At 36.0% G+C, this 12,079-nt stretch overlaps 1 protein-coding gene across 1 annotated transcript in view; it reads left to right on the forward strand.

The window, feature by feature from the left end:
• The window catches only part of TRAP1 (TNF receptor associated protein 1), an 82,920-nt gene that overhangs the window by 10,963 nt on the left and 59,878 nt on the right, over window positions 1-12,079 (forward strand). The window contains exons 2-3 of the mRNA XM_069106586.1: window positions 8,077-8,241; window positions 11,135-11,217. Of these exons, the coding sequence (XP_068962687.1) occupies window positions 8,077-8,241; window positions 11,135-11,217 (248 nt within the window). The remainder of the gene's footprint in view (window positions 1-8,076; window positions 8,242-11,134; window positions 11,218-12,079) is intronic.

The following is a 12,079-nucleotide window of genomic DNA, read 5'->3' on the forward strand; positions in this document are numbered from 1 at the left end:
AGTTCACAACTCCACCAACAGTGCATTAGTGTCCCAATTTTACCACATCTCCAACATTTATCATTTTCCTTTTCTGTCATATTAGTCAATCTGAGATGTGTGAGGTAGTGTCTTAGAGTTGTTTTAATTTGCATTTCTCTCATCATTAGTGATCTTGATAATTTTGTATGTGACTCTAGATAACTTTAATTTCTTCATCTAAAAGCTACCTGTTCATATCCTTTGATCATTTATCAATTGGGGAATGACTTGTATTCTTATAAATTTGGCTCAGCTCTCTATATTTTTGAGAAATGAGGCCTGTATCAGATACATTGGCTGTAAAAGTTGTTTCCCAGTTTTCTGTTTTCATTCTAATCTTAGTTGCATTGATTTTGTTTGTGTAAAAACTTTAATGTAATGTAATCAAAAGTATCCATTTTGGATTTCATAATGCTTTCTATATCTCTTTTGGTCATAAAATCCTTTTTCCATAGATCTGACAGGTAAAGTATTTTTTGCTCTCCTAATTTGCTTATGGTATCACCCTTTATGTCTAAATCATGAGCCCTTTTTGGCCTTATCTGGGTACAGGGTTAGAGATGTTCTTTGGGTTTACTAAACAATAGAAATTGGAAAAACATCAGTTTCTCAGGGGTAGGCCAAACTAATAATAAAAATGACAATTCTGCCTAAATTAATTTAAATCAATGCCATACCAAACTACCAAAAATGATTTATAAAAAAATAATAACAAAATTCATCTGGAAGAACAAAAGGTAAAGATTATCAAGGGAATTAATAAAAAAAAAAAAATTCAATGGAAGATGGCCTAACTGTACCAAATCTAAATTACATTATAAAGTGGCAATCATCAAAACTATTTGGTAATGACTAACAAATAAAGTGGTGGATCAGTGGAATAAAACACAGTAGTCAGTGACTATAGCAATCTGCTGTTTGATAAACTCAGAGTCCAGGTTCTGTAAATAAGAACTCACTCTTTGAGAAAATCTGCTGGGAAAACTGGCACATAGTATGGCAGAAACTAGGCATAGACCAACATCTCACACCTTGTACCAAGATAAGGTCAAAATGGGTACATGATTTAGACATAACTGGTGATACCACAGGCAAATTAAGAGAGCAAGGAATACTTTATCTGTCAGATCTATGGAAAAAGGAGGGAATTCTGACCAAACAAGATAGAGAACATTATGAAATGCAAAATGGATAGTTTTGATTACATTACATTAAAAAGCTTTTGCACAAACAAAACCAATGCAAACAAGATTAGAAGGAAAGCAGAAATCTGGGAAACAATCTTTACACCAGTGTGTCTGATAAAGGATTCATTTTTCAAATATATAGAGAATTGAGTCAAATTTATAAGAATACAAGTCATTCCCCAATTGATAAATGCTTTGTTTGTTTTTTTTTTGGAGGTTTGAAGGCAGGGGGTAATTTGGGTTAAGTGACTTGCCCAAAGTCACTTAAGTGTTAAGTTAGTAAGTGTTAAGTGTCTGAGGTCAAATTTGAACTCAAGTCCTCCTGACTCCAGGACTGGTGCTCTATTCACCGAACCACCTAGCTGCTTCCCTCCCCCCAATTGATAAATGGTCAAAAGTTATGAACAGGTAGCTTTCGGATAAAGAAATTAAAACTATCTCTGGTCGTGAAAAATGGTAAAAATCACTATTGATGAGAGAAATGCAAATTAAAATAACTCTGAGGTACCACCTCACACCTCTCAGATTGGCTAATATGACAGAAAAGGAAAATGATAAAATGTTGGAGATGTGGGAAAATTGGGACACTAATGCATTTTTGGTGGAGTTGTGAACTGATCCAACCATTCTGGAGAGCAATTTGTAGCTACTCCCAAAGGGCAATTAAACTCTGCATACCCTTTGATCCAGTAATATCACTACAAGGTCTGTATCCTAAAGAGAGCATAGAAAAAGAAAAAGGACCTATATGTATTAAGATATTTATAGCACGATAATATTCCATCATAGTCATATACCGTGACGTGTTCTGCCATTACCCAGTTGATGAGCATAGTCTCAATTTCTGATTCTTTACCCCCACAAAAAGAACTACTATAAATATTTATATATTTATACCGATCTTTTTGTGGTGACAAAGAATTGGAATTTGAGTGGATGCCCATCAACTGGGGAACGGGTAAACAAGTTGTGGGGGATGAGGGAGGGAGAAAAATTTGGAACTCAAAATCTTACAAAAATGAATATTGTAACATCCACCCAGAAACACCTGGCCATGTAACCTTGAGCACGCTACTTAACCCCAATTGCTTAGGGGCAGCCAGGTGGCTCAGCGAGTAAGAGCACTGGCCCCAGTGCCCAGTGTTGGAATGACCTGGGGGATCGAATCTGGCCTCAGATACTTAGCACCACACCCAAAGATAACTGGCCGTGTAACCTTGAGCAAGTTACTTAACCCCAATTGCTTATAAAGAAAAAAAATGAATATTGAAAACTATCTTTACATGTAATTGAAAAATATGCTATAAAGAACAAAAAAGATTTGGATGCTGTACTATTTGGTGCATCTATTTTTAGTAATGATATTACTTCATTATCTGTGGCAGGGCTTCTTAAACTTTTTTCATCCATGAAATTTTTTGCATTTTGGCTGCATTTGTTGGCATTGCATGATGGGGGGGTCATGTGTAGTGGAAAGTGCCCATGCTTTGTGTTCAGAAGCAAGGTTGCAGTGAAGTTGTGCCGTGAAATATGGGCAAGTGCTGCCAGAAACTCCTTAGATTCATTATGCATTTGATTTTTAATTAATTTTTGGTTGTTGTACCTTCAGAAACCTTTTACTGTTGCCAAATTTTTTGGGATCCACAGTTTAAGAAATGCTGGTCTATTGTACCTTTTAGCATGTCTCTTTTAATTAGATCTATTTTTGCTTTGAGATTATGAAAGCTACTCCTGCCTTTTTTTTTTTTTACTTAAGCTGAATTATAATAGATTCTGCTCCAACCTTTCACCTTTACTCTGTGTGTGTCTCCATGTCAAATGTGTTTCTTGTAAACAACACATTGTACTATTTCGGTTTTTAATCCACTTTGCTATCTGCTTCCCTTTTATAGGAGAGTTTATCCCAGTCCCATTCATAGTTATGATTACTTTGTATTTCCCTCCATCTTATTTTCCACCGTTTATACTTTTCTTTCATTCTAGGAATTCTTTTTAGGTTTGTGTCTGATCTACATTTTTCTCTACAAGCAAAGCTTTGCAGAGATTTTCAAGTCATTCTCTTCTGTGTTTCAGTCTTGAGCTCCCTTGTCATCATAGAGTAGCTTTTTATGGTCAGGTTCTTTTTCACTTTGCTCATTTTTCCGGACTGCAACTTGACTTTGGATTTTGTGTTAGTGCTGGGCTCTGCTCACTTCTGTATGGAGATGTCTGACTTGAATTTATGTCCTTTTATGTCCTTTTGCTACTTTCACAGCTCAGTTCAGGAACATGAAAGTTTTCAGTGACAAAGTTTAGCAATGATTATGTGATACAGAGCCTGAGAGACTCTACAAATGGTGGTGCTATCAACAGAAATAGTAGAGTTTGGTAAAGAGGTGAATTTGATGGGAAAGATAATTCTGTTTTGGGCATGATAAGTATGAGAAACATCCAGTTGGAAATGTCCATAGGACATAAACTTAGAAGAAAGAGATGAGTTGGCTGTTTAGATATGTGAGTTATCTGGCATAGAGATGATAATTAAACTCATGGGAACTGATGAGAGGGGTGTGTGTGTGTGTGTGTGTGTGTGTGTGTGTGTGGAGAGAGAGAGAGAGAGAGAGAGAGAGAGAGAGAACTCTCAACTGTAGCTGAGTTCAAGTAGGATGAGGACTATGAAAGGGTCATCAGATTTGGCAATTAAACCATTGATGACTGGAGAGCAATTTCAGGAGTTTCCCATCTGCTTGGGAAGACAAAGTTCATGAATATGTGAAAAGTCAAATAATAGTAATAAAAGAACTAAAACAAGGGCCAGTTTTCAGATGCATGAAGTAAATTAAGAGGTATGTGAAGCCATGTGAGCTGACCCCTTGGTCAGTGTAGGTAGACTTCATGGAAGAAGAACGGTTTTGAGCTGAGCTTTTACAGGATAGGTAGAATTTTGGTTGGGATGAAATCTGTAGTGTTGTCCTGCCCTAGGCCTTTTTTGTTTTTGTGGCATATTCTGTCTCTTAATGCTTCCTATTTTGTGTGACCTAAACCACCAAATAATTTAACACTAGAACATTATAGTCTGTCATTGAGGTTTGTGGTTTTTCCTTTGGGGTGTTGGGGAAAAGAGGCAAAGAAAGAAGCACTGTAGATAATATGTTTGGTGTCTGGTTTTTATAGTACTACATTATCTGAGACTTAATTCTGTATGTCCTCATTCACCTGAAAGCTAGTTGGTCACTAGTCATGTTTCTAATTATTATAACCTCAGAATTCTACTGAGAAATATTGAAGTCTCTTTTGGAAACCATTATGGATCATATTCTTCACCTCTTTCCTTTTCTCAGTTCCAGGGTCTGCTATGAATTTGTACTTGATGGAAAGGGGAGCCCCAAAATATTGGAGTCTTGTTTGTTGGATTTTTCTATTTCTTGTGGAGCTCATATATTTGTTCCCTTCTGACTTTATTTGGCAGGGGGAAGGGGAAGTGGGGGGTGGGGGGGGCGGAATGCTAAGAGGAAGAGAATGGGATAGTCTTAGTTAAGGAAAGATGAAGGGCCCTGAAATAGTTCATGGTTCTTTTTAAGGGAGCAAAAATTAGAAGAAGAGTGAAACTGGAGAGAATAAAGCTTTGAAGAAACAGTGTACCAAATGTTCAGTGGAAATGAAGTGTGGTAGGATTTACTAAAGTGAAAAACTGGCAACCTTTTCCCTTTTTACTGTTTAAACCCTTTATGGGCCTGTAAATCAACAGGCATTGATGAAGTACCTGTTCTGTGTCTAACACTGTAGTAGTGCTTTTGGGGGAGTGGTCAAGATGAGCATTCCTGGCTTCCAGGGCAGATAGTTTGTGAACAGGGGAGGATAAGCATCGAATTTCTGAGGAACAGTAAATAGATAAATTGGATTGGTATGGAAAGACTAGATAAGGGTGGGACCAATTGTTGAAGGGCTTTCTGTGTCAGAATGAAGTATTTAGATTTAGTCTGAGAAACAGTAGGGAAACCAACCGTATTAGTTTCTTAATAAGTCAGATATTGACAATGAAAGTAATGTTGGAAGACTCATGTGTCATTAATATATAAGATAGGTTGATGTGAGATGATGGGAAAACAAGTTAGGATAGTCTGTATGAATATAATTGAAACTGTCAGATTTTGAAGCACTTAAAAGTTACAGTTCCTTCATTTCGAGTAGAATGTTAACTCCTTGAGATGAAGGACTGTTTTATTTTTTATTTTTATATGCCCAGGACCTACCTTGTGTCTTTACATAGTAGATTCTTAATAAATACTTGTTAAATTGAATGTTTTCTTGGCCATCTTTTAGCCTGTGCAGTTCAGAAATTCTAACCTGGCACCTCAGATCAGCAGATCATTCATTGATCTTTTTGCTGTGGTGTTCTTCCAGTACAACTTTTTTTTTTTTTCTGAAGTAATCCATTGAAATTTAGCCCTGATTTACTTTGTAATCATAACCTTTCAAGTAGGAATGAAATACATCAGAAAAATGTTGATTCAAACCAACTGGTTGGGATGGTATTGGATCTTTAAAGGTTAGTGCCCAGATTCTCTTTCACCCAGAAAGAACACCCCAGGAGATTAAAAAAAAAAAAAAGAGGTAAAGATTCTTCATGTACAAAAAATATAGCAGTCCTTCTTCTGGTAGCAAAAAAACTGGAAACTAAGGGAGTGCACATCATTTAGGAAATTGGTAAACAAATAATGGTATATTAATATAATGGAATCCTATTATGTTTTAAGAAATCAAGAAAAAGATGATTTCAGAGGAAACGGATCTGTATGAATTGATGTCAAATGAAATGAGTAGAACCAGGAGAACAATTTATTTCCCCACTTAATGCTATTTTCTTTTTTTTCCAATTATGTGTAAAGATAGTTTTCAATATTCATTTTTATAAAATTTTGATTTATAAATTTTTCTTCCTCCCCCCCCCATATTTTGTAAGCAGTCTGACATGGTTTATACACGTATAATCATGTTATATATATTTCCACATTAATGATGTTGTGAAAGAAGAATGAGAACAAAAGGTAAAAATCACAAGAAAGAAAAAAAAAGTAAAAATAGTATGCTTTGATCTGTATTCAGATTCCATAGTTTTTTCTCTTGATATGGATAGCATATTTTCCATCCTGAGTCTTTTGGAATTGTCTTGGATCATTGTGTTACTGAAAAGAGCTAAGTCTGTCATAGTTGATCATTACACAGTGTTTTTGTTACTGTGTACAATACAGGGGAATAATTTATACTATGATATCAACATATGCAAATCATTTCATTTTAAAGATTCAGGAACTTAGGATGAATACAATGATTAGTTTTGATTCTCGAAGACTGACGATTGAGATTTCTACCCAACTCCTGACAGAGAGACGATGAATTAATCTGAGGAATTTGACACACATTTTTGGATATGAATTTATTTTTCTTGGCATGATTATTTGTTTAAGGGCTTTGTTTGTTTTTTTCCGGGTGTAGAGGAGTGGGAGGGAGAAAAAGTTCTTTGAAAATTGGAATAAATGATTTAATTTAGAAAGCAAAAACACCAAAAAAAGGATATTATTCATACTGCCAGCAAATGAAGTAGAACTTCTTGGTATCTAATACACATGTTTTAATTTTTATTATCTGTGTATGTCTGTCTTGTCTTTGCTAAATGTTCAGCTCCAGGAAGGTAGGGACACTGTGCTATCTATCTCCTCTTCCCCTCTCTCTTTTCCTTTGCTCCTTCTTCAAACCACACTTCATTCATTCATTTATAATCTCCTTTAGTGAGATAAACATTGCCCTCCACATAGTGATTGTTTAATAAGGGACATTTAGGACCCTCTATAATATGGCTTCCATTTGCCTTTCCAATCTTATTTCATGTCACTCATCACTTTCATGTGTACTTTTTCAGTTAGACTTCCCTGATAACTTTTTCTTGTACAGGATATTCTATTTCCCTCCTTCATGTCTTTGCATGGGTCATTCACCACTGTGTATATGCACTCCTTATCTCTGCCTCAAAGGATCCTTAACGTCCTCAAGGAACTCATATGACACATCCTTTTTTCTCAACCTCCTTGCCTTTACCATGCTGTTACTACTTTCTCTGCCTTAAAATTACTTTGTATTTACTTATATGCATACACGTTTCTCTTCTAGCAGAAAGCAAACTTCTTTCTTATAGGTTGTTTTTGTCTTTGTAGCCCTAGCACCTAGCACTTTTATATGCTAGTATGCATTTAATAAATGTGTGTTGAATTGAAAGGATTGTTGGATGGATGGGGGGTAAATCAGTGTAGCAGTTCAGTGACAGGTTCCACTAGAAGTCTGGAGACCTAAGGATTAAATGAATTATGTTTTGTGAATTTCTGTATTGTCCTAGACTACATTGGCTTTTTGAGATGTGTAAGGGAGGATGATCAGAATGATACAGTTAAAGAAAACATGGGAAAACTTTGAATTAAGTTCAAGTACTGCATTCATTTCTTGTGGGGAATTGTGGGCATTTTTGAAAAATTGGTAGCTTTAGAAAGATTCATACCCTTTTCTGCTAGAGTCCTAGTTAAAGTACACTAACCTGTTCACATCTATTATTAGGCAGCCAGGTGGAGCCTTGGATAGAACTTAGGACTTGGAGTCAGGAAGACTTGAGTTTGAATTCTGCCTCAGACATTTACTTAGCCATGTGACCCTGGGCAAGTTACTACCTCTTTATGCTTTAGGTTCCTCATCTGTAAAATGGGAATAAAAATAGCACCTACCTCATAGGGTTTTTGTGGGAATAAGATGATTTAGCATGTAAATCACCTTGAAAACTTTAATGTACTATGTGAATATTATTATTATTATATTCCAACCATTTTGAATTTTTTTTCCCCAGGAAGACTGTCCCCATGTCGATGGAGAAATGTTGAGATTATAAGCCCTATGCGAAACCTGGCTGTTTCTAGCATCTATGGTGGACGGAAATACAGTACACAAGCAGCTGAAGATAAAAAAGAGGAACCACTGCACACCATCATCAGCAGTACAGAGACTGTTCAGGGTATTAACAGGACTTGGTTTGGGGATTGCTATTGGGTTCAATAATAGGAAATAGTTGAGATGATGGAAGCAATTATGTGATACAGCTGTCTGTTAACTTTGAATATAGCAGACCTCAGACACATGGGATGTCTCACTTTCCCCCCAAAATAATGTGTCATCTCTGTACAACAAGGACTTCTGGCTTTAATCCTAATGTATCTCACACCCTCTGGTGGCTGCCTATAAAACCAGGGGATGTGGTACCAACCCCTTAAATGATGATTTTAATAGTGATCATCAGAGGTAAGAAGTAAATTTGAGATTACTGGCTGAGCTTCTCCAAGGATTTGTTTCTTGAATTGTATCTTTTATTCTTCAAGAGTTTAAGAAACTTTATAAAGATTAACTTTATAACCATTTGTCAAGTCAAGTCATTTCTAGTTTTCAGTGTTCAGGCAGAAACAGAGGGTGTGAGATAGAAATGGATAAAGATAGATTGAATTTCTTGGATATAATATAGTCTCTAGGGGCTGATAATCAAGTATAAAAAAAATTTATCCTAGAGATTGCCAGATAATTGAGCTGACTAGCCTATAAAAGGAATATCTAAGACCAATTCTACAGTCTGAAAATACTTGCCAAATTTATACTAATGGTATCTTTTTTTTAAACATGAGTCCAGTGATGCAGTCATTTTTATATATTTATTTTTTCTCTCATCTGTAATTTTTATTTTTTTCCACCAATTACTTGGTTTTTTAAAAATTAAATTGATTTGTTTATTTACAACATTCAATTCCACAGTCCCTTGATTATCATATTTTCTCCCCCTCCATCTCTCCCCTCCCCCCCATCATGGTGGCATGCACTCTAATATAAGATCTACAAATATCTTCACATTAATCATTAGTCAGGTTGTGAAGAAGGATTATAACTGATGGAGTGATCAGTGGGAAAGAGGGAACAAAATAAAACAAGAAAAAGAAACACAGCAAGTAGTTTGTTTCAATCCACATTCAGATTCCGCATCTCAATCTCTGGATGTGTATATCTCTTTCAATCATGAGTCTTTTGGAGTTGTCTTATAACCTTACATTGCTGAGAGGAGCCCAGTCTATTGAAGTTAGTTGTCACACATATATTGTGTCTGTGATTGTATACAGATTTCTCCTGGTTCTTCTCTTCTCTCTCAGTATCAGTTTATATAAGTCTCTCCAGGTTATTATGAAGTCTGTCTGCTCCTCATTTCTTATAGCACAGTAGTATTCCATTACATTCATATACCACAACTTGTTCAGCCATTCCCCAAGTGATGGGCATCCCCCTGATTTCCAATTCTTTGCCACCACAAAAAGAGCTGCTGTAAATATTTTTGTACATACGGGCCCTCATCCTACTTCTCTGATCTCTTTGGGATATAACCCTAGAAGTGGTATTGCTGGGTCAAAGGGTATGCACTTATTTATAGCCCTTTGGGCATAGTTCCAGATTGCTCTCCAGAATGGTTGGATCACTTCACAGCTCCACCAATAATGTATTAGTGCTTCAATTTTTCCATATCCTCTCCAGCATTTATCATTTCCCTGTTTTGTCATCTTAGCCAATCTCGCTGGTGAGATGGGACACCTCAGAGTTGTTTTGATTTGCATTTCTCTAATCAATAATGATTTAGAACATTTTTTCATATGCTTAAAGATATCTTTAATTTCATCTTCTGAGAATTGCCTGTTCATATCCTTTGACCATTTTTCAATGGGGGAGTGGCTTGTATTCTTATAGATTTGACTCAGTTCTTTGTATATTTTATAATTGAGGCCTTTATCAGACATACTGGTTGTAAAAATTCTCTCCCAATTTTCCACTTCCCTCTTAATCTTGGTAACATTGGCTTTATTTGTACAGAAGCATTTCAATTTAATGTAATCAAAATTATCCATTTTGTATTTTATAATGCTCTCTAACTCTTATTTCATCGTAAACTCTTCCCCTCTACATAGATCTGACAGGTAAACTATCCCTTGCTCTCCCAGATTGATTACAGTATCAGCCTTTATACCTAGATCATGCACCCATTTTGACTTTATTTTGGTGTATGGTGTTAGCTATTGGTCTATGTCCAATTTTGGCCATACTATGTTCCAATTTTCCCAGCATTTTTTGTCAAATAGTGAGTTCTTATCTCCCATGCTGGGGTCTTTGGGTTTATCAAACAGTAGATTACTATAGTCATTGGCTGCTGAGTCTCATGTACCCAATCAGTTCCTCAGCCAGTACCAAGTAGTTTTGATGACTGCTGCTTTATAATACAGATTAAAATCTGGTATTCCACCAATTACTTGTTAAAACAGTTTTTAAACTTTTTTTTTAAGTTTTGAGTTCTAAATTCCTACCTCCCTTCTTTCTCTCCTTACTCCCTGAGATAGTAAGCAATCAGGAATAGGTTATGTATGTGCAATCAGGTAAAACATTTCCATATTAGTGATTTTGTACAAGATAGATACAAGATTTATTTCTTGCTATTTTAAGTTTTCATTATGTAAAATGTGTTACTTGGTACCAAGCCACCCAGTGATAATATGCAATGTGTCCTCAAATAATGGAATGACTTCAGGGGAGTGAGTTATTTGCATTAATTGGGACATAGCTATAGACTAAGTTTCTTTTTCACTCAGTTGTAAAAAGGAACCCCAGAAAGCCCAAGTCCACTGAAAATTTTTTTAGACTTCCTTACCAGTAAGACTCACCCAGAAGTTACGTTCCTGAAATGTACATTGACTCCCTTCATACCATTCACTGTTTAAAAAAAGGATAGTAAAAATCATAAAAAGTAACCCCTTCCCTAGTCATTTTTACATGTCCTTTCAGCAAATAGAAATTAGACCTTAGTGGCTGTGTATGTGATTACTTACTAGGTTCCATCTCCAAACACGAGTTCCAGGCTGAGACAAAGAAGCTTTTGGACATTGTTGCTCGGTCCTTGTACTCAGAGAAGGAGGTATAGTATTTGTTAATCATTCCCAATGCTGCCATTATTTCTATTGGCAAAGCTGTATTTTTTATACAATTCTGACAAATGCCAGATAGTATATTAGTTATGAAAATGTTCTGAACTCTTGGCAGGTTCTGTTCTAAGCTATCAGACAGTCCTTCATTTATTTATTTATTTATTTTAAAGCAATTGGGGTTAAGTAACTTGCTCAAGGTTACACGGCCAGTTATTTCTGGGTGTTGGTGCTGAGTGTCTGAGCCCAGATTCAATCCCCAGGTCATCCTGACACTGGGGCCGGTGCTCTTGCTCGCTGAGCCACCTGGCTGCCCCAAGACAGTCCTTTAAACAGAAACTGTTTCTAGTTTCATAGATAATTACACTCAGATGGTCTTTTGCATAGGTTTAAATCAATAAATCCCCTTGATACACGTCACGAATTGAGGTGATTAGGAGTTGTGCTTATTTAAGTCTAAAGTAACTAAAATTCAATTATGGATGAGTTCTTGGCATACATTATGGTTAGTAAATATGGTGCCTACCTTAGCTATCCTAAGTTTTGGAGATTTTTGAGGTGATTGCTTAAAAATTGGCCAATGAGCCATTTTTATGGAGGACCTATTTATGTGCTACATTACCAAGTAACAAGCTCTCTGAGGAGTTTAGAATTCTCACAGAGGAGACAGAATACTTAAGAAATGAAGACTAGAAGAGTCATAAATATATGTGTATATATAGTCAGTTACTGCTGTACAGAGATACATCATTGAGCATTGGGTTACAGAGAGGAGTAAAATGGAAGGGTAAGATATATGTATGGTAAAAAGGAGGGGACCTTAAAAGAAATAATGTGTAAAGCACTGTTTTAAGT

The sequence above is a fragment of the Petaurus breviceps genome, unplaced genomic scaffold (genome assembly GCF_028583685.1).
Source record: "Petaurus breviceps papuanus isolate PSGF00001 unplaced genomic scaffold, PetGlider_PUasm1.0 138, whole genome shotgun sequence".
Classification (NCBI taxonomy): Eukaryota; Metazoa; Chordata; class Mammalia; order Diprotodontia; family Petauridae; genus Petaurus; species Petaurus breviceps.